This window comes from Triturus cristatus, chromosome 9 (assembly GCF_964204655.1).
Source record: "Triturus cristatus chromosome 9, aTriCri1.1, whole genome shotgun sequence".
Taxonomy (NCBI): domain Eukaryota; kingdom Metazoa; phylum Chordata; class Amphibia; order Caudata; family Salamandridae; genus Triturus; species Triturus cristatus.
The window spans coordinates 1284397581-1284424722 of NC_140592.1; the positions used below are offsets into that span (position 1 = coordinate 1284397581).

Below are 27142 nucleotides of genomic sequence, written 5' to 3' on the forward strand. Positions count from 1 at the left end.
TGTGCCTTGTCTGGCGATTGGCTGGTTGAGGTCATGTGACGGGCTAGGGATTCCCCAGAGTCAGAAGGAGTCACCCGGTGGTGAATAGGGAGATCAGCAGCTAGATGGGTGGGAGTAGTACACCTGGGTCCTGAATAGGGCAGGGCTTTCCCCACACAATGCTGGCTCCGCCCCCTGTGGTGCGACTGACGACCCTAGCCCTGCCAGTGAATAGAGTGAGGGGCTGAGCACATCAAGGGTGCTCCCCAACCAGCTGCAATGTATAAAAATGGGGCTGTGTCCCCACAGAAACTGTTCTGCTTTGGATCCTGAAAGGAGGGGGCTTGCTGCTGGTGGGGCCCAGGAGGGACCGCCATGGGGGCTGCCTCCCTGCTGGAGGGCCCTGTGTGCTGGCCCCTGGGCCCTGCATTGCCCCCTTGATGCCTCAAGGACTCTTCTTTGGGACCCTTGGTGCTTTAGCCTGCTAGCGCCCTGGGAGCGCTTTATCGCTATTTTTGCCAGGAAGGAGAGCGTGCATGCTCTGCAGCGCTCAGCTGCCGTCCTTGCCCCCAGAGGGAACCCCCAGCGTAGGGATTCCCCCGTAATAGCTGTTCCGTGTGGGAGCCTACCCCGCCGCCTGTCGGCTTATGGTAATTGGGCGCGGGTGCCCACCCCGCATTGCAGCCTTAATTTGTGTCTTTGCGGGTGCCCACCCCGCTAAATATGCCGCCATCTGCTTTTATTTAAAAGCGGGTGCCCACCCCGCTTATTTCCGCTTATGGCTCACCTTTTGGTGCACGGGTGCCCACCCCGCGACTTGACTGCCTCCGAGATCGCCGCTCTGGGTCCCGCCGCGGCCGCCCCGGAAGTCAGGCAAGTCCGCCTGTGACGGGGGCGGTGCCGCGGCAGGACCGGAAGCTGTGCGCGGGAGCCCCGAAGCTGGTTACTCAACGAGGGAGGAGGGAGCCCACCCCGCATCCCAAAGCGGGAGAGAGGAGCCAGGAAGGCTGCAAAGGCCGCCGATGCAGCGCGGGTCTCCCAAGAGTGAAAGGGATGCCCCGCGCCGCGAGAGAACTGCCACCAGTCCCGCAGCACGGGAAATAGAAGACCGGAGCTTTGCGGGCCCCGGGGACTGCAGCAGAACACCGGACGGAGTCTCCTCAATGGGAAAGAGTCCCGTCGCAGAGAGGAGATCCCAAGAGAGAAGTGCCCAGGTGAGTGGGGCGAGTGTTCAATGTGGCCTGGCAGAGGTACCTGGTCAGAGCGGCCCCGTTTGTGCAGCGGGCCGCTCCAACATGGGCATGCCCCTTTTCCGAGCCTGCATGGCTCCAACGATGTGGGAAGAATTGGTTTTAGAGCCTATGAGGCTCCAACGTGGGCATGTTGCGTTTAGGCGCGCCCTGCCCTCATGTGGGCACGATTGTTCCTCGATCCTGCGTGGCTCCCACGGGCGTTATTGTTTCAGATCCAGGAGAGGCTCCAACTTGGGGACATGGTGTGTGTCGAGCCTAGAGGGCTCCAACGTTGGATATTGTCTCAGGGGCTAGTGAGAGCCCCTGCCTACTATGTGCCTTCCCCAGCTGCGCAGCACTTAGTGCCAGCTGCAGCGTTTAGGCCCTGTGCTTGTCCCCAGCTGCCCAGCAAGTAGTGGGCAGCTGCTACGTTTAGGTTCTGGTGCGACCTGGACCCTAATGTGATTGAGGTATTATTGCGATTCATGCTGATGTGATTTTGGTGCTAGGAAATGTACGGTGTAGTATGTTTTGCGCACCCTGTCTTCATGCTTTTGGTGTTAGGAAATGTACTGTATATAGCATGTTTTGCGCACCCTGTGTCTTGTACCTCTAAATGTGGTTAGTTCTGCCTAGGAGGTTGTTTTACCTGTTTAGGTTGATGGTAGGGAGAATGTACTTCCCTGTGCGATGTGCGCCCCTAGTATAGTTATACTTAGGTGGTTAGGTCTAATGCGTTAGACCAATGAGAATTGCATAATGTGATTTATGCCCCTGTGATAGATGCAGGATAGGTTTTATACCTGATGCTAGTGTGATGACGCTGAGGTCATTATTGCGCCAGTAGTTACTGGTTGTGCTCTACAGTTACTTTGTGTTATGTTCTACATTTACTATTGGAGAAGTGCTATTGTCTACAAAGTGCTAATTCCTGACAGTGGTCCATGTGGCCCTGTCCCCTGTATATATAATCCCTTGTAAATTCTGCCCGTGCCTGTTGGCACATTGTAAAGTGTGTGTTTTTATCTAATGTGTTTTGGTATAATACAAAGGCTCTTTTTATATAATACCTTGTGTGGAGTTTCCTTTGTGGTGGGCCTTGGGTGTTGTTGCTGGGTGCGCGCGCAAACGCTTTACACATTGCCTCAGAGATAAGCCTGACTGCTCTTGCCAAGCTACCAAGGGGGTGAGCAGGGGTTATCTTTGGCGTGTACCTTCCTTGCCCTGACTAGAGTGGTGGTTTCTGCCTGGCCTTGGCGCAAACCCTAGCCAACCAGAAATCCCATTTCTAACATTGGTGATCAGCGGTGGGATTTGGACTTGCGTTTGCGCTGTACCGCAGCAGCAACTGGCTGCACTACAAAACTCTGCATTTAGATAGTCACATGGTATAGGGATTATTGTTCTTAAGTGTCATTTCTGTGGAAATGTGTTTCTTGTGCACTGTGAGTTAGGTGTCCCTAGCTCGGGAGGGTAGATCACCCCCCTAAGTGCAGTGTGTTTCTGGATTCACCAGTAAGGGTGGGATCCAGTGGTGGCAGCAGATGTGTGTCCAGTGTATGTATTCCCATTCCCAGTTCCCGGGGTAGTGGTACCTGTGCCACGTGGTGGTCAGGTTGAGAAATCGGGGGCGGTAGAAACTGTCTTACAAGTCTTGGGAGGGGTGGGGATGAATGTGTAATGCGCTGGATGAATGTGAATGTCCCATTCCCAGTTCCTGGAGTAATAGTACCTGTGTCACGTGGTGGTCAGGTTGAGAAATCAGGGGCGGTAGAAACTGTCTTACCAGTCTGGGGTGTGTGTGTGTGGATGAATGGTGTGAGCTCTCTGAAATAAGGAGCTTGCTGGTTGATTGGGTGTGAGTTCACTGAAATAAGGAGCTTGCATTGGGGAGTGATTCCAAAAGTAGTGGCTGAGGTGTCTTCCAGCCCAGCGTGGTGGAAGAGGTTCAGAGTAGCCCAGCTAGGTCTCGGTGTAGGGGCTCACGTCCTGTCTCTGCGGAGAAGGAGTTGGTGGGACTGCGCGTCTCCAGGTGCCCGAAACCCAGTGTCAGGGCCTGGATGGTTTCTTTAGGGAACATCAGGTCGGGGGCCTAGGCTGTACCAATAGGTCATTTGAGGAGGATCTCCCAGTGTCTAGAGGACGTGGAGCGTCTGTAATCAGAGCTCCAGTAGTCCTGGTGTCTGGCGGTACCGCTCCAGTTGGGAGGGTGCGGAAGTCCAGAGGGAGGGGTGAGAGGGGGAGGGATTCCCCAGTGGGAACCAGTAGGTCAGGGACCAGCCGGGAGGGCTGAGTCGCTACTGAATGACCGTGGTGTCACCACTTCTGTCCTGGGGGGTCTGCACGCACTGTCAGATGGACAGGAGGTAGTGAGATCAGCGCCAGGCAGACTGTCACACGACCCATTAGTTATGTGTCACCCTCGTTAAGTCCTGGTTCGCCAGGCATCTGACCAAAGGGTACGTCCCTCGGTTGGGGAGCCAGTAGTCGGTGTTTCCGGATCTGGACGTAAGGGCAGCTGTAGTCCTGAGGGCAGGTGGGGCTCATCTTAAGTGAAGAGACCCTGCTCTACAGTGGAAGGGGGTGCAGAGGGAGGGAGTCCTCACCTCTGACCCCTTGGATCCCAGGTGGTAGACCAGTTGGTGGAGAGAGGTCCTGAACTGGTGGGAGAGTTGTGTTCTGGTGGGTGCTTCCCTGGGAGGGTGCGGAACCCCAGAAGTAGAGGTAGGGTGGGGCATTCTTGCCCGTGACCTCTGGTCAGCCTGAGGGTGCGGACCCTAGGTTGAAGGATCAGTGGTAGTTGGGAACTACACTGAGAGGGAGAGTGGAGAATGGCTTGTATGCCAGGGGTTACTACCCCCCACTCTGGGTTTGGCAAGGACCAGTGGTATCTGGGTGGCCTAGGGCCTGGTCCTGGCCGTGGACAACTAGGTAGTACCAGTGGGGTAGCCTAGTTGGGCCTGAGTTCTTTTCGGTTGTTTTTCTTCTTTTTCAGATGGAACCATGTTGATTGAGAATGGCGTAGAACCGGAGAGTGTCCCTGCAGTGCGGGCCTGCGTCCGTGTTCTATCGCCCCAAGCAGGGAAGACCATCACGGTGGTGATTGGTCTGCCCTGCGTTTTGGCTGGAAGGGGGTTGTGTTGGACTTGGCCCTTCTGGCCGGTTCACCCCTGAACTTTTTGCTTTTACTGGTGACTTGGTGATAGTGGTTTTTGGTTTCTGCGCACTTTTCCTGTGTCCCAGGGTAAAGTGCGTGCGCCCTCTGAGTGCAGGTGGTGAGATAGGCCTGCCCTCCCATAGGAATGCATGGGGAATGTATGTGTCCCTGGTAGTTCCTGATGCATGGGGTGTGCATGGTCGAGTTTGGTATGTGCGGACTCGTGTGATTGAATGCTGCGCGATGATGCGTGCGGCGTGCGGGTAGCTAGTATGGAAGTGCCACTTCTAGAAGTGGGCACTTCGGTGTGCAGTGTAAAATGTGTGCCTTGTCTGGCGATTGGCTGGTTGAGGTCATGTGACAGGCTAGGGATTCCCCAGAGTCAGGAGGAGTCACCCGGTGGTGAATAGGGAGATCAGCAGCTAGATGGGTGGGAGTAGTACACCTGGGTCCTGAATAGGGCAGGGCTTTCCCCACACAATGCTGGCTCCGCCCCCTGTGGTGCGACTGACGACCCTAGCCCTGCCAGTGAATAGAGTGAGGGGCTGAGCACATCAAGGGTGCTCCCCAACCAGCTGCGACTGGTTTTCCCCCTCACCCTGAACCAAGAACAAAGGGTTTTACTGTATAAAAATGGGGCTGTGTCCCCACAGAAACTGTTCTGCTTTGGATCCTGACAGGAGGGGGCTTGCTGCTGGTGGGGCCCAGGAGGGACCGCCATGGGGGCTGCCTCCCTGCTGGAGGGCACTGTGTGCTGGCCCCTGGGCCCTGCATTGCCCCCTTGATGCCTCAAGGACTCTTCTTTGGGACCCTTGGTGCTTTAGCCTGCTAGCGCCCTGGGAGCGCTTTATCGCTATTTTTGCCAGGAAGGAGAGCCTGCATGCTCTGCAGCGCTCAGCTGCCGTCCTTGCCCCCAGAGGGAACCCCCAGCGTAGGGATTCCCCCGTAATAGCTGTTCCGTGTGGGAGCCTACCCCACCACCTGTCGGCTTATGGTAATTGGGCGCGGGTGCCCACCCCGCATTGCGGCCTTAATTTGTGTCTTTGCGGGTACCCACCCCGCTAAATATGCCGCCATCTGCTTTTATTTAAAAGCGGGTGCCCACCCCGCTTATTTCCGCTTATGGCTCGCCTTTTGGTGCACGGGTGCCCACCCCGCGACTTGACTGCCTCCGAGATCGCCGCTCTGGGTCCCGCCGCGGCCGCCCTGGAAGTCAGGCAAGTCCGCCTGTGACGGGGGCGGGGCCGCGGGGCCGCGGCAGGACCGGAAGCTGTGCGCGGGAGCTCCGAAGCTGGTTACTCAACGAGGGAGGACGGGAGCCCACCCCGCCTCCCAGAGCGGGAGAGAGGAGCCAGGAAGGCTGCAAAGGCCGCCGATGCAGCGCGGGGCTCCCAAGAGTGAAAGGGATGCCGCCCCGCGCCGCGAGAGAACTGCCGCCGGTCCCGCAGCACGGGAAATAGAAGACCGGAGCTTTGCGGGCCCCGGGGACTGCAGCAGAACACCGGACGGAGTCTCCTCAATGGGAAAGAGTCCCGTCGCAGAGAGGAGATCTCAAGAGAGAAGTGCCCAGGTGAGTGGGGCGAGTGTTCAATGTGGCCTGGCAGAGGTACCTGGTCAGAGCGGCCCCGTTTGTGCAGCGGGCCGCTCAATATGGGCATGCCCCTTTTCCGAGCCTGCGTGGCTCCAACGATGTGGGAAGAATTGGTTTTAGAGCCTATGAGGCTCCAACGTGGGCATGTTGCGTTTAGGCGCGCCCTGCCCCCATGTGGGCACGATTGTTCCTCGAGCCTGCGTGGCTCCCACGGGCGTTATTGTTTCAGAGCCAGGAGAGGCTCCAACTTGGGGACATGGTGTGTGTCGAGCCTAGAGGGCTCCAACGTTGGATATTGTCTCAGGGGCTAGTGAGAGCCCCTGCCTACTATGTGCCTTCCCCAGCTTCGCAGCACTTAGTGCCAGCTGCAGCGTTTAGGCCCTGTGCTTGTCCGCAGCTGCCCAGCAAGTAGTGGGCAGCTGCTACGTTTAGGTTCTGGTGCGACCTGGACCCTAATGTGATTGAGGTATTATTGCGATTCATGCTGATGTGATTTTGGTGCTAGGAAATGTACGGTGTAGTATGTTTTGCGCACCCTGTCTTCATGCTTTTGGTGCTAGGAAATGTACTGTATATAGCATGTTTTGCGCACCCTGTGTCTTATACCTCTAAATGTGGTTAGTTCTGCCTAGGAGGTTGTTTTACCTGTTTAGGTTGATGGTAGGGAGAATGTACTTCCCTGTGCGATGTGCGCCCCTAGTATAGTTATACTTAGGTGGTTAGGTCTAATGCGTTAGACCAATGAGAATTGCATAATGTGATTTATGCCCCTGTGATAGATGCAGGATAGGTTTTATACCTGATGCTAGTGTGATGACGCTGAGGTCATTATTGCGCCAGTAGTTACTGGTTGTGCTCTACAGTTACTTTGTGTTATGTTCTACATTTACTATTGGAGAAGTGCTATTTTCTACAAAGTGCTAATTCCTGACAGTGGTCCATGTGGCCCTGTCCCCTGTATATATAATCCCTTGTAAATTCTGCCCGTGCCTGTTGGCACATTGTAAAGTGTGTGTTTTTATCTAATGTGTTTTGGTATAATACAAAGGCTATTTTTATATAATACCTTGTGTTGAGTTTCCTTTGTGGTGGGCCTTGGGTGTTGTTGCTGGGTGCGCGCGCAAACGCTTTACACATTGCCTCAGAGATAAGCCTGACTGCTCGTGCCAAGCTACCAAGGGGGTGAGCAGGGGTTATCTTTGGCGTGTACCTTCCTTGCCCTGACTAGAGTGGTGGTTTCTGCCTGGCCTTGGCGCAAGCCCTAGCCAACCAGAAATCCCATTTCTAACACTAACTATTTGTGGGGTATACGGGAGCAAAGAAGGGAAGGTCGGTGCAGAAAAGGTCCATCTCTCGCTGGGTTGTTCTCTGCATTAAAATCTGTTCCGCCTTGGCGACGAAGCAGCCCCGTGAGGGATTAAGGACCCCTTCCACCAGGTGAAAGGCTGCGACTACGGCCTTGGCTCGGTGTGTCCCATTCCAAGACATCTGTCGGGCAGCAACGTGGGCATCATTGCCCCTGTTCCCAAAACATTATTGCCTTGATGGTCAAGTGCGCAGGGATGGGCACCTTGCCAATTCAGTCTTGCAAGACTTCTTAGTCTAGATCATGTGTCCGCAACCTACCGCCGGGATGGTATGGCTCGGGTATCTGATTCAAAGGTAAGGAATCTGCAGCTAGAAATCTCAGATGAACAAGTTACTTACCTCCGGTAACGCATTATCTGGTAGAGACTTGCTGACTGATGTGGTAGGACTAGGTTTGTTTTTTCCCCCTTTCAGGGTCCTAGTTTTGCACACGACTACGTCAGTTACTTTGTGGCTTTGCGCTTCTGGTGTGGAAAAAACTAAAAGTACTGATGTCCAAGCGCCTGGGTGGTGCCTATATAGGCACCGCGACGTCATAACTGATGCCGACAACATCACATGGAGCCACCCGACGTCGCGCGCAAGGGGTATTGCTCAGCAAAAGTTTCCGGATCCAGCTTGACGCCTGGGGAGTTCAGAGGTATGTTAATGTTAATGTTAATGTTATTTGACATTTGTTAAGCGCTCGTACGCCCGGGGGCTTCATGGCGCTGTAGGGAGGAACAGGCGTGGCCATTGGTTGGTGGAGATAAGGCAGCTTAGTGATGCGCCTGAGAGAAGAGCCAGGTCTTCAAAGAGTGTCTGAAGCTGAGGATGTTATCACTAAGTTTCAGATGAAGAGGGAGAGAGTTCCAGAGGGCAGCTGCAAGATGGTCAAAGCAGCTGCCTCCGAGACGCTTCTTCTTGTACGGAGGGATAGTCAGAAGGGAGTTGTGAGCAGAGCGGAGGTTGCGGGAGGGGCTGTATCTTTTAAATAGGTCTCTAATGAAAATGGGCCCAATGTCATGTAAGGACACACCCAGCTTTGAAGGCCACGCGTTGCTCAACCGGAAGCCAATGCAGCTGTTTCAAGCCAGGTCTGACTGGTTGCCTCCTAGGGATGTTCAAGAGAAGTCTGGCTGCCTGGTTTTGAACCAACTGGAGGCGTTTTAGCTCTCCAGCTTGGAGCCCAAGGTATAGACTGTTGGAAAAGTCCAATCTGGACAAAACCAGGGAGATAACGATCTGAGTAAGGGCAGCTAAGGAGAAGAAGCGGGCGATTTTTTTTATTTTCTTCAGCTGAAAAAAACTGGAGGAAACAACAGCTCCAACTTGTTTTTTCAGGGAGAGATCCTCGCTAATGAAAATGCCAAGGCTCTTAACCGAGGATGATTTGGATGGGGGGGCGGCCATGCAGGAGGGCCAGAAACTGGGGTTCCAACTGAGGGTGCTCTGTCCAGGCAAGACCAGTTCGGTCTTGCCTGGGTTAAGTTTCAGGTGATTGCAGCTCATCCAGCTCAAAATGTGGGACATGGTGTTTTGGAATTCTACCACAGAGTCCTTGGTGTTCAAAGAAAAGATGAGCTGCAAATCATCGGCGTAATTGAAAATGGTGACCTTAGCGTGCCTGAGGGAATACAAAAGAGGGCGTAGATACAAATTAAAAAGCAGGGGAGACAACGAGGAGCCTTGAGGTACTCCACAGATGGTAGATATGGTGGGAGCCGTGAAGGAGCCCAGTCTGACCGATTGAGTTCGGTCAGTGATAAATGAGCGGATCCAGCTCAGCGACACGGTCGACCAAGATGGTATAGTCGACCGTGTCGAAAGCAGCAGAGAGGTCCAAAAGCACCAGAGCCTGATGGATCCCTTCATCCGCATTCCGCCTCAGGGTATTCTGCACCGAGAGGATGACCGCCTCAGTAGAATGGCAAGGGCGGAAACCGGCCTGATTAGGTGCAAGATACTCTGATTTTTCCAGGAATGTGGAGATGCTGTCACAGACATGAGACTCCAAAAGTTTGGCGCAGTATGGCAACAAAGATATAGGCCTGTAATTGAGTGGGTCTAATGGGTTGGCTCCTGCCTTTTTTATGAGGGGAATAAGGAGGGCTTTTTTGAAGTTGTTTGGAACTTTACCCTGAGCAAGTGAACCATTCAGCATGGGAAGTAGGCTCCCAGGAATGCTGGTACCCACTTCTTTCAGGATTTAAGGGGGGCAGATGTCATCAGGGGAGCCGGATTTGATCTTAGAAAGGAGTTTAGATAGGTTAGCGCTTTCAATGGGGGGGTAGGAGTCCAGGGTAACAGGGTTATAAAAGGTGTCTGCAAATAAAAGGGGAGGCTGAGTGGTAGGAATGTTTTGTTTAATGGTGCAGATTTTGTCAAAGAAAAAGGAGTTTAATGAGTTACAAAGTTCCTGAGTGGGAACTGTCGGGAGGGAGGTTCTGTCACTGGTGCTAAGATCTTCCACAATGTTGAACAGTTCTTTGGATTTATTATGAGCCTTAAGAATTTTTTCCGAAAAATAGTCGGTTTTGTATTTTAAAATAAGCTTTTGGTAATTTTTACGAGCCTTGCAATAGTTAGCCCTATCTTGTTCTAAATAGGCTATTCGCCACTTTCGCTCCAATTGACGGACTTCAAGTTTATGGGTTTTCAGAAGGGGTGTAAACCACCTGTGGGCGTCATTGGTGCGGGAGCGTGGAAAGTAGGTACAGGGGGCGTGAGCGTCCGCTGCCTGGAGTAGCCATCCTGAGAAAGCTTCTTCCATCTTTTCGATGTCCTGATCAAGCGGGGGAAGGGAGGAAGTTAATGAACCAATAAAAGCGGGGACATCAACATTCTTCCATCTTCTAGTTTTTCCTCCTAGCTTGGGCAGGGGATTTCTACTTTTCCAGGTGGTCATAGTAAAGTTGATCAGATAATGATCCGACCAAATACAGGGCGTGATAGACTTAATAGCCAAGGAAATGTTTTGGGACCAGATTTGATCTAGGCTATGCCCTTTGTCATGAGTTGGAAGGTGAATATGTTGAATAAGGTTCATATCGAGGAGGGTTTCTTTCAGCGTAGCTGCCTGAGAGTCAGACTCGGCAGAGTCCAGCCAAAGGTTGAAGTCTCCCAGCAACACGATTTTATTATGGGAGATTATCAGAGGGGCAAGTTGTTCAGCTAGGGATGCCGCAAAAGAGGGCATATTTTGAGGGGGGCGATATATAAGGATGAGAAGTAATGATCCAGTATTAGTATCCATTTTAAAGATCAGGTTGTCTGTTCCTAATATGTCGAAGGATGGTAAAGAGGAGACTTTGTGGGTGCTGCGAATAATCGCAGCAACCCCCCCACCTCTTTTACCGGCTGGTCTATCGACATGTAGAATATAGTAGTTTGAGGGAACTGCCGCTAAAATGTCGGGTAGGGAACCCTCGGTGAGCCAAGTCTCAGAGAGAAACAAAAAATCAGGTTGTTCAGCCTGGAGCAAGAGAAAGATATCCAAATGGTGTTTAACTATGGATCTGGTGTTTAGATATAGGCATTTGAGAATGGCCTCAGAGTCATTGGGTGAAAAATGAGGTACATAGGACCTAGGCTTAGGAGCCTTGCCGAGAGAGAATTCGGGCTTCAAAATGCCGTAAGTGGCGGCACGCTTTAGAACAAAAGCGGGTGGGGCGAGTCCGGCGCTATCAGTGGGCCTAAGTGACAGCAATGAGGAAGTGGAATATGTGTAATTATGACCAGGGGTTATGGCCCCAGGCCCCGGTCTGCCGCGGACGGGCGCAGATGGGCTTGCCCTAGGCGCGCCTTTGGCGCGCAAACGGCGCTCCCGCTGCGCTCGTCCGCTGCGCTAGGGAAGTGGGCATATTTGTAATAGTTGTTATGGGCGTGGCCTCGCAGTGGGCGTGGCTACACCTTTGCCGCGCTGGCGGTGAGGGCGTTTTCCCCTGAATCTGGAGGGTCTGACTTAGCGCGTAACAGCAGCGCTTTCTAACAGGTGAGCTTAGATCGTCTTATTTTTAAAATAACAACACAAAAGGTGACAGTTTTAAAAATGCAAAGCAGTTTACAAAACCTCCGGCTTTCCGCCTCAGAGGAGTTCCAATGAGTAGTGATCGTTGCGCTTCCAAGCGTTTATGTACTCGGTCGGTGGGCGTGGCCTCGCAGTGGGCGTGGCTACACCTTTGCCGCGCTGGCGGTGAGGGCGTTTTCCCCTGAATCTGGAGGGTCTGACTTAGCGCGTAACAGCAGCGCTTTCTAACAGGTGAGCTTAGATCGTCTTATTTTTAAAATAACAACACAAAAGGTGACAGTTTTAAAAATGCAAAGCAGTTTACAAAACCTCCGGCTTTCCGCCTCAGAGGAGTTCCAATGAGGTATGGAATCTGCAGCTAGATAGAGTCTCTACCAGATAATGCATTACCGAAGGTAAGTAACTTGTTCATATTGTATACTGTGTATACTCCAATTATGTTGTCGGTGCACCCATTCTCCTCGAAGGCATTGAAAAAATGGGTGGAACTGACGTCCGCACGCCGACGATGTCTTTTTATGGTTCTGGTGACATCATGCGGAGTCGCGAGCAGAGCCGTGGCATTGTGACATCCTCGTCGACGTGGGAAAGCTAATAAAAAGTTTCAGTGGAATGCTGGTGCAGGGGTAATTCACAAGGTGAGAAATCCACAGGCAGATACTGCATCCACCAGAAAAAGCATAACTGAAGGTAAGTAACTTGTACGTTAGAGCCACACGTCTTGGTGCCGCTGCGGTTCTGGCCTTCAGGAGGCCGAATGATTAATTTACATCATTCCTGTCGTGGGACAAGTAGTGGTTGTTGAATGTATCCTGTGTCTTTGAATTGCAGGACGCAGTGGACAGCTTTAAGCGGGCGTTGTCTCTGGTGCACCCCCCGGAGACGAGACCCAAGCTGACTCGAGAATCAGCCGAGATCTTCTACCTGCTGGGCCTCTGCTATGTGGACCAGGTCAACCTGCTGAAGGTGGGACACATTCCATGTGGAGCTGTTTGTATGTTTACTTAGTGCATGCACACCTACCTCTCAAACATCATGAGTATCGCGCCTAGTGCAGGCAACTGTACCTCTCAAACATCATGAGTATCACACCTAGTGCAGGCAACTCTACCACTCAAACATCATGAGTATCGCGCCTAGTGCAGGCAACTGTACCTCTCAAACATCATGAGTATCGCGCCTAGTGCAGACAACTGTACCACACAAACATCATGAGTATCGCACCTAGTGCAGGCAGCTGTACCGCTCAAACATCATGAGTATCGCGCCTAGTGCAGGCAACTGTACCTCTCAAACATCATGAGTAACGCGCCTAGTGCAGGCAACTGTACCTCTCAAACGTCATGAGTATCGCACCTAGTGCAGGCAGCTGTATCTCTCAAACATCATGAGTATCGCACCTAGTGCAGGCAACTGTACCTCTCAAACATCATGAGTATCGCGCCAAGTGCAGGCAACTGTACCGCTCAAACATCATGAGTATCGCGCCTAGTGCAGGCAACTGTACCGCTCAAACATCATGAGTATCGCGCCTAGTGCAGACAACTGTACCTCTCAAACATCATGAGTATTGCGCCTAGTGCAGGCAACTGTACCTCTCAAACATCATGAGTATCGCGCCTAGTGCAGGCAACTGTACCTCTCAAACATCACGAGTATCACACCTAGTGCAGGCAACTGTACCACTCAAACATCATGAGTATCGCGCCTAGTGCAGGCAACTGTACCTCTCAAACATCATGAGTATCGCGCCTAGTGCAAGCAACTGTACCTCTCAAACATCATGAGTATTGCGCCTAGTGCAGGCAACTGTACCTCTCAAACATCATGAGTATCGCACCTAGTGCAGGCAACTGTACCTCTCAAACATCATGAGTATCGCACCTAGTGCAGGCAGCTGTACCTCTCAAACATCATGAGTATCGCACCTAGTGCAGACAACTGTACCGCTCAAACATCATGAGTATCGCACCTAGTGCAAGCAACTGTACCTCTCAAACATCATGAGTATCGCGCCTAGTGCAGACAACTGTACCTCTCAAACATCATGAGTATCGCGCCTAGTGCAGACAACTGTACCTCTCAAACATCATGAGTATTGCGCCTAGTGCAGGCAACTGTACCTCTCAAACATCCTGAGTATCGCGCCTAGTGCAGGCAACTGTACCTCTCAAACATCACGAGTATCACACCTAGTGCAGGCAACTGTACCACTCAAACATCATGAGTATCGCACCTAGTGCAGGCAACTGTACCTCTCAAACATCATGAGTATCGCGCCTAGTGCAGGCAACTGTACCGCTCAAACATCATGAGTATCGCGCCTAGTGCAGGCAACTGTACCTCTCAAACATCATGAGTATCACGCCTAGTGCAGGCAACTGTACCACTCAAACATCATGAGTATCGCGCCTAGTGCAGGCAACTGTACCTCGCAAACATCATGAGTATTGCGCCTAGTGCAGGCAACTGTACCGCTCAAACATCATGAGTATCGCGCCTAGTGCAGGCAACTGTACCGCTCAAACATCATGAGTATCGCACCTAGTGCAAGCAACTGTACCTCTCAAACATCATGAGTATCGCGCCTAGTGCAGACAACTGTACCTCTCAAACATCATGAGTATTGCGCCTAGTGCAGCCAACTGTACCTCTCAAACATCATGAGTATCGCGCCTAGTGCAGGCAGCTGTACCGCTCAAACATCATGAGTATCGCACCTAGTGCAGGCAGCTGTACCGCTCAAACATCATGAGTATCGCGCCTAGTGCAGGCAACTGTACCTCTCAAACATCATGAGTATCACGCCTAGTGCAGGCAACTGTACCTCTCAAACATCATGAGTATCGCGCCTAGTGCAAGCAACTGTACCTCTCAAACATCATGAGTATCGCGCCTAGTGCAGGCAACTGTACCTCTCAAACATCATGAGTATCGCACCTAGTGCAGGCAGCTGTACCTCTCAAACATCATGAGTATCGCACCTAGTGCAGGCAACTGTACCTCTCAAACATCATGAGTATCGCACCTAGTGCAGGCAACTGTACCGCTCAAACATCATGAGTATCGCGCCTAGTGCAGGCAACTGTACCGCTCAAACATCATGAGTATCGCGCCTAGTGCAGGCAACTGTACCTCTCAAACATCATGAGTATTGCGCCTAGTGCAGGCAACTGTACCGCTCAAACATCATGAGTATCGCGCCTAGTGCAGGCAACTGTACCTCTCAAACATCATGAGTATCGCACCTAGTGCAGGCAACTGTACCTCTCAAACATCATGAGTATCGCGCCAAGTGCAGGCAACTGTACCTCTCAAACATCATGAGTATCGCGCCTAGTGCAGGCAACTGTACCTCTCAAACATCATGAGTATCGCACCTAGTGCAGGCAACTGTACCACTCAAACATCATGAGTATCGCGCCTAGTGCAGGCAACTGTACCTCGCAAACATCATGAGTATTGCGCCTAGTGCAGGCAACTGTACCGCTCAAACATCATGAGTATCGCGCCTAGTGCAGGCAACTGTACCTCTCAAACATCATGAGTATCGCGCCTAGTGCAAGCAACTGTACCTCTCAAACATCATGAGTATCGCGCCTAGTGCAGGCAACTGTACCTCTCAAACATCATGAGTATCGCGCCTAGTGCAGGCAACTGTACCGCTCAAACATCATGAGTATCGCGCCTAGTGCAGGCAACTGTACCTCTCAAACATCATGAGTATCACGCCTAGTGCAGGCAACTGTACCACTCAAACATCATGAGTATCGCGCCTAGTGCAGGCAACTGTACCTCGCAAACATCATGAGTATTGCGCCTAGTGCAGGCAACTGTACCGCTCAAACATCATGAGTATCGCGCCAAGTGCAGGCAACTGTACCTCTTATCATCATGAGTATCGCGCCTAGTGCAGGTGACACTACCTCGCAAACATCATGAGTATCGCACCTAGTGCAGGCAACTGTACCTCTCAAACATCATGAGTATCGCGCCAAGTGCAGGCAACTGTACCGCTCAAACATCATGAGTATCGCGCCTAGTGCAGGCAACTGTACCGCTCAAACATCATGAGTATCGCACCTAGTGCAGGCAACTGTACCTCTCAAACATCATGAGTATTGCGCCAAGTGCAGGCAACTGTACCGCTCAAACATCATGAGTATCGCGCCAAGTGCAGGCAACTGTACCTCTCAAACATCATGAGTATTGCGCCAAGTGCAGGCAACTGTACCGCTCAAACATCATGAGTATCGCGCCTAGTGCAGGCAACTGTACCTCTCAAACATCATGAGTATTGCGCCAAGTGCAGGCAACTGTACCGCTCAAACATCATGAGTATCGCGCCTAGTGCAGGCAACTGTACCGCTCAAACATCATGAGTATCGCACCTAGTGCAGGCAACTGTACCTCTCAAACATCATGAGTATTGCGCCAAGTGCAGGCAACTGTACCGCTCAAACATCATGAGTATCGCGCCTAGTGCAGGCAACTGTACCTCTCAAACATCATGAGTATCGCGCCTAGTGCAGGCAACTGTACCTCTCAAACATCATGAGTATCGCGCCAAGTGCAGGCAACTGTACCGCTCAAACATCATGAGTATCGCACCTAGTGCAGGCAACTGTACCTCTCAAACATCATGAGTATCGCGCCAAGTGCAGGCAACTGTACCGCTCAAACATCATGAGTATCGCGCCTAGTGCAGGCAACTGTACCTCTCAAACATCATGAGTATCGCGCCTAGTGCAGGCAACTGTACCGCTCAAACATCATGAGTATCGCACCTAGTGCAGGCAACTGTACCGCTCAAACATCATGAGTATCGCGCCAAGTGCAGGCAACTGTACCTCTCAAACATCATGAGTATTGCGCCAAGTGCAGGCAACTGTACCGCTCAAACATCATGAGTATCGCGCCTAGTGCAGGCAACTGTACCGCTCAAACATCATGAGTATCGCACCTAGTGCAGGCAACTGTACCTCTCAAACATCATGAGTGTTGCGCCAAGTGCAGGCAACTGTACCTCTCAAACATCATGAGTATCGCGCCTAGTGCAGGCTACTGTACCGCTCAAACATCATGAGTATCACACCTAGTGCAGGCAACTGTACCTCTCAAACATCATGAGTATTGCGCCTAGTGCAGGCAACTGTACCTCTCAAACATCTTGAGTATCGCGCCTAGTGCAGGCAACTGTACCTCTCAAACATCATGAGTATCGCACCTAGTGCAGACAACTATACCGCTCAACCATCATGAGTATTGCGCCAAGTGCAGGCAACTGTACCGCTCAACCATCATGAGTATTGCGCCAAGTGCAGGCAACTGTACCGCTCAACCATCATGAGTATTGCGCCAAGTGCAGGCAACTGTACCTCTCAAACATCATGAGTATTGCGCATAGTGCAGGCAACTGTACCGCTCAAACATCATGAGTATCGCGCCTAGTGCAGGCAACTGTACCACTCAAACATCATGAGTATCGCGCCTAGTGCAAGCAACTGTACCGCTCAAACATCATGAGTATCGCGCCTAGTGCAGGCAACTGTACCACTCAAACATCATGAGTATCGCACCTAGTGCAAGCAACTGTACCTCTCAAACATCATGAGTATCGCGCCAAGTGCAGGTGAGTCTACCTCTCAAACATCATGAGTATCGCGCCTAGTGCAGGCAACTGTACCGCTCAAACATCATGAGTATCGCGCCAAGTGCAGGTGAGTCTACCTCTCAAACATCATGAGTATCGCGCCTAGTGCAGGCAACTGTACCTCTCAAACATCATGAGTATCGCACCTAGTGCAGGCAACTGTACCTCTCAAACATCATGAGTATCGCGCCTAGTGCAGGCAACTGTACCACTCAAACATCATGAGTATCGCGCCAAGTGCAGGCAACTGTACCACTCAAACATCATGAGTATCGCACCAAGTGCAGGCAACTGTACCTCTCAAACATCATGAGTATCATGAGTATCATGACCTCACTTGTGGGACACCCCCGCGCCGCACGGCCACCAGCTGCTGCGTGTGCCCCTTGCCGCCCTCTGCCTCGCTGCTGCCTCGTTTGCCGGCTGCCGCCGCTGCGAGTGGTTTTCCTTGTTTTGACGGTTCTTTGTGCTTGTTTGGGCTAAACTTGTTTTTTTCCCTGTTTTAGCGTTCATTTTTGCCTGTTTGTACTGTATTTTAATTTTTGTTCCGTGTTGCCCTCCTTCCTTGTTGTCCGCCTACCTCGACGCCCCCCGCCCTCCCTTCCCGCCACCGCCGCTTGTCCCGCCCCTTTTTGCCTTCTGTAACCCTCCCCGCTCCCGCCTCCCAGCTGCTCCGCCCACCCGCGCACTTCGCCTTAAATGGCGACCGTGCGAACGCGCAGCGGTCACGCGCAGCGGGCGCGCCGATTGTGCGCCGAAGGCGCGCCAAAGGTAAGCCCGTCTGCGCCCGTCCGCGACCGGACCGCGCCCAGCGCCAGGACCCCTGGACCTCGAAGGCCTCGACCTACCCGCCTGACGTACTCAGCCGCCACCCTCATCGCTCTCAACACCGGCCGACTCCCAGAATGCCACCAAGCCACTCCAATACGCACCCACGGACCTTTCAGCTGCCACGCCTGCAAGTTCTCCTGCATCCAGACCAGCCCCGCACCAGCACCCGCCAAGTCGAACTCCAGCAGCACCCACCTCAAGTGCATCCTGCTCAACACCCGCTCCATCCACAGACACGCCATCGAACTCTGGAACCTCCTAGACGCCACAGCCCCTGACGTTGCCTTCCTCACGGAGACCTGGATGAACGCCTCTTCAGCTCCCGACATCGCCATCGCTATCCCAGAGGGCTACAAGATCGTCCAGAGGGACCGAAACGCCAACCAGATGGGAGGAGGCATCGCCATCATCCACAGGAACACCATCCGTCTCACGACCAGCACCGACAACACCCTGACCAGCGCCGAACACCTGCATTTCCAGATCCACACCAACCCGAACACCACCCTCAGAGGCACCCTGATCTACCGACCCCCTGGACCACGCACGCAATTCAGCGAGGACATCGCCGACTTCGTCAGCCCGCATGCCCTCCCCTCCGCTGACTACATCCTCCTGGGAGACCTCAACTTCCATCTGGAGAACAACAACGACCACAACACCAGCACCCTGCTCGACAACCTCGCCAACCTGGGACTCAAGCAACTGGTGTCCTCCCCCACCCACCTCGCCGGACACACACTCGACGCCGTCTTCTCATCCAGCACAGACATCGACTTCAGCCACGCCACAGAGCTTCAATGGACGGACCACAGCTGCGTCCACTTCACCTTCAAGAGAACGACGACCCACCAACACCAGCAACAGACCGCCCGCAGAAGCTGGAACAAGATCACAGCAGACCAGCTCGCCACCTCCCTGAGCCAACACCCTCCTGCCAGCTCAGCGAACCCCAGCCAGGCCGCCGACAACCTCACGAAGTGGATCAGCAACTGCGCGGACGAACTCGCCCCACTGAGGACCCCGCCTAGCAGACCCGGCAGCAAGAAGGCCCCATGGTTCACCGACGAACTCAAGAGCTCCAAGAAGAACTGCCGAGCCCTCAAGAAAGTCTGGAAAAGGGAACCGACACCGGACAACAGGACCTCCTACAAACTTGCCACCCGGAAACACCACCAGCTGATCCGCACCGCCAAGAAAACAGCATTCAAGGACCGGTTGGACAACAACGCACACAACTGCAAGGAACTCTTCATCATCGTGAAAGAGCTTTCCAACCCCAGCGCAGGAAACAACGACATCACCCCATCGCAAGACCTCTGCAACTCCCTCGCCTCATACTTCCACAACAAGATCACGGACATACACAGCAGTTTCAACAACCAACCAACGCACACCACGACCGACCAGCCACCCCCCCCCACCACCACCCTCCACGCCTGGACCCCGATCAGCACCGAAGACACCATCCGCACGATGAACTCCATCCACTCCGGATCACCGACCGACCCCTGCCCTCACCACGTCTTCAACAAGGCCGACGCTGTCATCGCACCCCACCTGCGAGACATCATCAACACCTCCTTCGACACCGCCATCTTCCCTGAAAGCTGGAAACACGCCGAACTCAGCGCTCTACTCAAGAAACCAACAGCGGACCCCACCGACCTCAAGAATTACCGCCCCATCTCGCTTCTCCCGTTTCCAGCCAAGGTCATCGAGAAGACCGTCAACAAGCAGATGGCCGCCTTCCTCGAGACGAACGGATCCCTCAACCCCTCACAGTCCGGCTTCCGAGCCAAACACAGCACCGAGACCGCCCTCATCGCCGCCACCGATGACATCCGAGCCCTGATGGACAATGGAGAAACAGCGGCCCTCATCCTCCTAGACCTCTCCGCGGCATTCGACACGGTCTGCCACCGCACCCTAGTACGGCGCCTCAGCAACATCGGAATCCAGGACAAGGCGCTGGAATGGATCATCTCCTTCCTCGACGGAAGAACACAGAGAGTCCGCCTACCACCGTACAAGTCAGAGGCCTCCGAAGTCATCTGCGGCGTCCCCCAAGGATCATCCCTGAGCCCCACCCTCTTCAACGTCTACATGAGCCCCCTCGCGGCCATCGTACGCAAACACCACCTCAGCATAATCTCCTACGCCGACGACACCCAGCTGATCCTCTCCCTGACCAACGACCCCGCCGCCGCCAGAGCCAACCTGCACGAAGGGATGAAAGAGGTAGCCGAGTGGATGACGACCAGCCGCCTGAAACTGAACTCGGACAAGACGGAGGTCCTCATCCTGGGCTCCTCACCCTCCGCCTGGGACGACTCCTGGTGGCCTCCCGCCCTGGGCACCGCACCCAAACCGACAGACCATGCACGAAACCTGGGCTTCATCCTGGACTCCTCCCTCTCCATGACCAGACAAGTCAACAGCGTCTCCTCGGCGTGCTTCAACATCCTACGCATGCTACGGAAGATCTTCTGGTGGATCCCCACAGAGACCAGGAAGACCGTCACCCAGGCCCTCGTCACCAGCCGACTGGACTACGGCAACGCCCTCTACGCCGGGACCACCGTCAAGCTCCAGAAGAGACTCCAGCGGATCCAAAACGCCTCAGCCAGACTCATCCTCGACATCCCACGATCCAGCCACATCTCCGGACATCTGAGAGACCTTCACTGGCTCCCCGCCAACAAGAGAATCACCTTCCGCCTCCTCACCCACGCACACAAAGCCCTACACGACCAAGGCCCGAGCTACCTCAACAGCCGAGTCAACTTCTACGCTCCCAAACGCCACCTCCGATCTGCCAACCACGCCCTCGCCGCCGTCCCCCGCATCCGAAGAACGACTACAGGAGGAAGGTCCTTCTCCTACCTGGCCGCCAAGACCTGGAACTCCCTCCCGTCCGACCTGCGCCTGACCCAAGACCACCTCTCCTTCAGGAAGAAGCTGAAGACCTGGCTGTTCGAGCAGTAGCGGCACCCCCCCCCCCCAGCGCCTTGAGACCCTACGGGTATGTAGCGCGCTTTATAAGTGTCACTGATTGATTGATTGATTGATTGATTGACCTAGTGCAAGCAACTGTACCACTCAAACATCATGAGTATCGCGCCTAGTGCAGGCAACTGTACCACTCAAACATCATGAGTATCGCGCCTAGTGCAGGCAACTGTACCTCTCAAACATCATGAGTATCGCGCCTAGTGCAGGCAACTGTACCTCTCAAACATCATGAGTATCGCGCCTAGTGCAGGTGAGTCTACCTCTCAAACATCATGAGTATCGCGCCTAGTGCAGGCAACTGTACCTCTCAAACATCATGAGTATCACACCTAGTGCAGGCAACTGTACCTCTCAAACATCATGAGTATCGCACCTAGTGCAGGCAACTGTACCGCTCAAACATCATGAGTATCGCACCTAGTGCAGGCAACTGTACCTCTCAAACATCATGAGTATCGCGCCTAGTGCAGGCAACTGTACCTCTCAAGTAGGGTGCAAAAAGTCACCCATACAATAAGGTGCAAACAGTCACCATATGTTAAGAAGAGGAATCAGAAAAAAGAGAAAAGAGGAAGGAAAAAGAAAAAGAAAGAGAGAAATACCTAGGTGAAGGGACCCTCAGAAGAAAGGGAAAACCATAATGTGTCCTCTGTTGCCCTCACACACCCCAAAGGGTGTCATGCTTCATCATCGGGCAGTTGCTCCTCGTAGGGCCGGCGCTGCAATTCCCTACGGGTCCCCCGAAGGGTCTCTTTGTCGGAGATCTTTTATAGGACTGCCGGATGGTGCATGTGGGTGTGTGGGGTGGGGGGTCCAATGAGGGTGAAAACAAAAGTGCGTGCAAGTGTCAAGAGAAAATTCGTGAAGGGTAAACCTGCAGCGATTGTCTGAATTGTGTACCCTAAGCAGACTCAACTGCTAAATAAAATCTAGCCCCAAAGGCATACTATGCCCGGGTGTAGAAAGACATAGGTCAACATGTTTCGCGCCTGCGTCGCCATAAGGGTCGTTGGCGCTTCGTCAGGACCAGAACTTTAAAATGTAATGTGCACGTGAAAACCAATTAAAATACCCTCAAAATAGATCAGGGCGGGCAGTAACCTGTATCACCCGAAATCTGGCTACAGCTGCATGATGTAACCGCTCCTGATCAGTACCTAGGACAGAAAAAACAAAACGAAGTAAAACACAAATATAAGCATCAGGAACACCTTGATGCCACATGATGTGCCACCGTTGTGTGCACATCCAGTACATGAAAAACAAGAAATAGATCGGCGTATGAGATAATAACCCACATCGAATAGTGCTTATGGACACTGTGTCCAGAGGAATCAACCGCTCTAAGATTTATACACATACCACCCCATCAAAATTAAAACAGGGGTTTTTTAATGAGTGCTTACCTCGCACTGCTGAAGAAAAAACCGCTGGCACAAGCAATGAAACGCCCCTAATTTAACGTGCTGTGGAAAACGGGAGATCAAAAGGAGTTTACAAAAACAAACATGGGACCAAATATATATTAAGCCCCCACTAATAGTGGTGCCTGTATCCCTTTTAAACAAGGCTACTCACATTTTTCCTCGGATACTGCCGCCAGTGCACCTACCCCATCGTTGCATATGCCAGAAAGCAACAAAGCTTTACGCGGTTCAATTATAACAAATCACCGGGGTCAGGTACAGGGCGTTAACTCCATCCGGTAAATCCTGATAGTCGAAAAGTTTAGTGCGCATGCTCGAGTTTATGAGCTTAACGCGCAAGTGCATAGGTAGGGCAAACTAATCCCCAACACATGCGCAAATCATGCGCTCAATACAAACGATAATGCCTACTAATGAGTGTAGATTCAACTCGTGCTCACAATCAATTATCATTGCTGCAATATGTAAGATCTCCTAGAGTGAGAAAAGTTCCCACATTACTGTTAACAGACCCAGTGAATACACAAGGGGTCCATAATTGCTGGTGCCTGTATAACGGGGGGAACCACTTTCAAAAGGGTATTATCTCATGCGCCTATGATAAAAAAGGAAAAAAAAGGTAAAATAGTAAGGTCCCACGGCTGAGCCGCCGTACATGACTTGCTATACAAAAGAGGGGGGGACCGGGAGCTTATAAAAGGTCCAGTGTCCACGCTCCTAATATCTGCATTAATATCACAAAAAGGACACTGTTCCTGAAAAGTAGGGTGCAAAAAGTCACCCATACAATAAGGTGCAAACAGTCACCATATGTTAAGAAGAGGAATCAGAAAAAAGAGAAAAGAGGAAGGAAAAAGAAAAAGAAAGAGAGAAATACCTAGGTGAAGGGACCCTCAGAAGAAAGGGAAAACCATAATGTGTCCTCTGTTGCCCTCACACACCCCAAAGGGTGTCATGCTTCATCATCGGGCAGTTGCTCCTCGTAGGGCCGGCGCTGCAATTCCCTACGGGTCCCCCGAAGGGTCTCTTTGTCGGAGATCTTTTATAGGACTGCCGGATGGTGCATGTGGGTGTGTGGGGTGGGGGGTCCAATGAGGGTGAAAACAAAAGTGCGTGCAAGTGTCAAGAGAAAATTCGTGAAGGGTAAACCTGCAGCGATTGTCTGAATTGTGTACCCTAAGCAGACTCAACTGCTAAATAAAATCTAGCCCCAAAGGCATACTATGCCCGGGTGTAGAAAGACATAGGTCAACATGTTTCGCGCCTGCGTCGCCATAAGGGTCGTTGGCGCTTCGTCAGGACCAGAACTTTAAAATGTAATGTGCACGTGAAAACCAATTAAAATACCCTCAAAATAGATCAGGGCGGGCAGTAACCTGTATCACCCGAAATCTGGCTACAGCTGCATGATGTAACCGCTCCTGATCAGTACCTAGGACAGAAAAAACAAAACGAAGTAAAACACAAATATAAGCATCAGGAACACCTTGATGCCACATGATGTGCCACCGTTGTGTGCACATCCAGTACATGAAAAACAAGAAATAGATCGGCGTATGAGATAATAACCCACATCGAATAGTGCTTATGGACACTGTGTCCAGAGGAATCAACCGCTCTAAGATTTATACACATACCACCCCATCAAAATTAAAACAGGGGTTTTTTAATGAGTGCTTACCTCGCACTGCTGAAGAAAAAAAAAAAAAAAACCGCTGGCACAAGCAATGAAACGCCCCTAATTTAACGTGCTGTGGAAAACGGGAGATCAAAAGGAGTTTACAAAAACAAACATGGGACCAAATATATATTGAGCCCCCACTAATAGTGGTGCCTGTATCCCTTTTAAACAAGGCTACTCACATTTTTCCTCGGATACTGCCGCCAGTGCACCTACCCCATCGTTGCATATGCCAGAAAGCAACGAAGCTTTACGCGGTTCAATTATAACAAATCACCGGGGTCAGGTACAGGGCGTTAACTCCATCCGGTAAATCCTGATAGTCGAAAAGTTTAGTGCGCATGCTCGAGTTTATGAGCTTAACGCGCAAGTGCATAGGTAGGGCAAACTAATCCCCAACACATGCGCAAATCATGCGCTCAATACAAACGATAATGCCTACTAATGAGTGTAGATTCAACTCGTGCTCACAATCAATTATCATTGCTGCAATATGTAAGATCTCCTAGAGTGAGAAAAGTTCCCACATTACTGTTAACAGACCCAGTGAATACACAAGGGGTCCATAATTGCTGGTGCCTGTATAACGGGGGGAACCACTTTCAAAAGGGTATTATCTCATGCGCCTATGATAAAAAAGGAAAAAAAAGGTAAAATAGTAAGGTCCCACGGCTGAGCCGCCGTACATGACTTGCTATACAAAAGAGGGGGGGACCGGGAGCTTATAAAAGGTCCAGTGTCCACGCTCCTAATATCTGCATTAATATCACAAAAAGGACACTGTTCCTGAAAAGTAGGGTGCAAAAAGTCACCCATACAATAAGGTGCAAACAGTCACCATATGTTAAGAAGAGGAATCAGAAAAAAGAGAAAAGAGGAAGGAAAAAGAAAAAGAAAGAGAGAAATACCTAGGTGAAGGGACCCTCAGAAGAAAGGGAAAACCATAATGTGTCCTCTGTTGCCCTCACACACCCCAAAGGGTGTCATGCTTCATCATCGGGCAGTTGCTCCTCGTAGGGCCGGCGCTGCAATTCCCTACGGGTCCCCCGAAGGGTCTCTTTGTCGGAGATCTTTTATAGGACTGCCGGATGGTGCATGTGGGTGTGTGGGGTGGGGGGTCCAATGAGGGTGAAAACAAAAGTGCGTGCAAGTGTCAAGAGAAAATTCGTGAAGGGTAAACCTGCAGCGATTGTCTGAATTGTGTACCCTAAGCAGACTCAACTGCTAAATAAAATCTAGCCCCAAAGGCATACTATGCCCGGGTGTAGAAAGACATAGGTCAACATGTTTCGCGCCTGCGTCGCCATAAGGGTCGTTGGCGCTTCGTCAGGACCAGAACTTTAAAATGTAATGTGCACGTGAAAACCAATTAAAATACCCTCAAAATAGATCAGGGCGGGCAGTAACCTGTATCACCCGAAATCTGGCTACAGCTGCATGATGTAACCGCTCCTGATCAGTACCTAGGACAGAAAAAACAAAACGAAGTAAAACACAAATATAAGCATCAGGAACACCTTGATGCCACATGATGTGCCACCGTTGTGTGCACATCCAGTACATGAAAAACAAGAAATAGATCGGCGTATGAGATAATAACCCACATCGAATAGTGCTTATGGACACTGTGTCCAGAGGAATCAACCGCTCTAAGATTTATACACATACCACCCCATCAAAATTAAAACAGGGGTTTTTTAATGAGTGCTTACCTCGCACTGCTGAAGAAAAAAACCGCTGGCACAAGCAATGAAACGCCCCTAATTTAACGTGCTGTGGAAAACGGGAGATCAAAAGGAGTTTACAAAAACAAACATGGGACCAAATATATATTAAGCCCCCACTAATAGTGGTGCCTGTATCCCTTTTAAACAAGGCTACTCACATTTTTCCTCGGATACTGCCGCCAGTGCACCTACCCCATCGTTGCATATGCCAGAAAGCAACGAAGCTTTACGCGGTTCAATTATAACAAATCACCGGGGTCAGGTACAGGGCGTTAACTCCATCCGGTAAATCCTGATAGTCGAAAAGTTTAGTGCGCATGCTCGAGTTTATGAGCTTAACGCGCAAGTGCATAGGTAGGGCAAACTAATCCCCAACACATGCGCAAATCATGCGCTCAATACAAACGATAATGCCTTCTAATGAGTGTAGATTCAACTCGTGCTCACAATCAATTATCATTGCTGCAATATGTAAGATCTCCTAGAGTGAGAAAAGTTCCCACATTACTGTTAACAGACCCAGTGAATACACAAGGGGTCCATAATTGCTGGTGCCTGTATAACGGGGGGAACCACTTTCAAAAGGGTATTATCTCATGCGCCTATGATAAAAAAGGAAAAAAAAGGTAAAATAGTAAGGTCCCACGGCTGAGCCGCCGTACATGACTTGCTATACAAAAGAGGGGGGGACCGGGAGCTTATAAAAGGTCCAGTGTCCACGCTCCTAATATCTGCATTAATATCACAAAAAGGACACTGTTCCTGAAAAGTAGGGTGCAAAAAGTCACCCATACAATAAGGTGCAAACAGTCACCCGTAGGGAATTGCAGCGCCGGCCCTACGAGGAGCAACTGCCCGATGATGATGATGATGGTTGACTTTTTGCACCCTACTTTTCAGGAACAGTGTCCTTTTTGTGATATTAATGCAGATATTAGGAGCGTGGACACTGGACCTTTTATAAGCTCCCGGTCCCCCCCTCTTTTGTATAGCAACTGTACCTCTCAAACATCATGAGTATCGCGCCTAGTGCAGGTGAGTCTACCTCTCAAACATCATGAGTATCGCGCCTAGTGCAGGCAACTGTACCTCTCAAACATCATGAGTATCGCACCTAGTGCAGGCAACTGTACCTCTCAAACATCATGAGTATCGCGCCTAGTGCAGGCAACTGTACCTCTCAAACATCATGAGTATCGCGCCTAGTGCAGGCTACTGTACCGCTCAAACCTCATGAGTATAGCGCCAAGTGCAGGTGACTGTACCACTCAAACATCATGAGTATAGCGCCTAGTGCAGGCAGCTGTACCTCTCAAACATCATGAGTATCGCGCCTAGTGCAGGCAACTGTACCTCTCAAACATAATGAGTATAGCACCTAGTGCATCAACCCTGTCCCTCTAACATCATGAGTATAGCGCCTAATGCATGCAAGCCTGTCCCTCTAACATCATGAGCATATTGCCTAGTGC

At 51.6% G+C, this 27142-nt stretch overlaps 1 protein-coding gene across 1 annotated transcript in view; it reads left to right on the forward strand.

Moving 5' to 3' along the window:
• TTC6 (tetratricopeptide repeat domain 6) overlaps positions 1–27142 on the forward strand; it is a 1112931-nt gene that overhangs the window by 672492 nt on the left and 413297 nt on the right. Inside the window, exon 24 of the mRNA XM_085627931.1 lies at positions 12168–12302. Within this exon, the coding sequence (XP_085484057.1) occupies positions 12168–12302 (135 nt within the window). The remainder of the gene's footprint in view (positions 1–12167; positions 12303–27142) is intronic.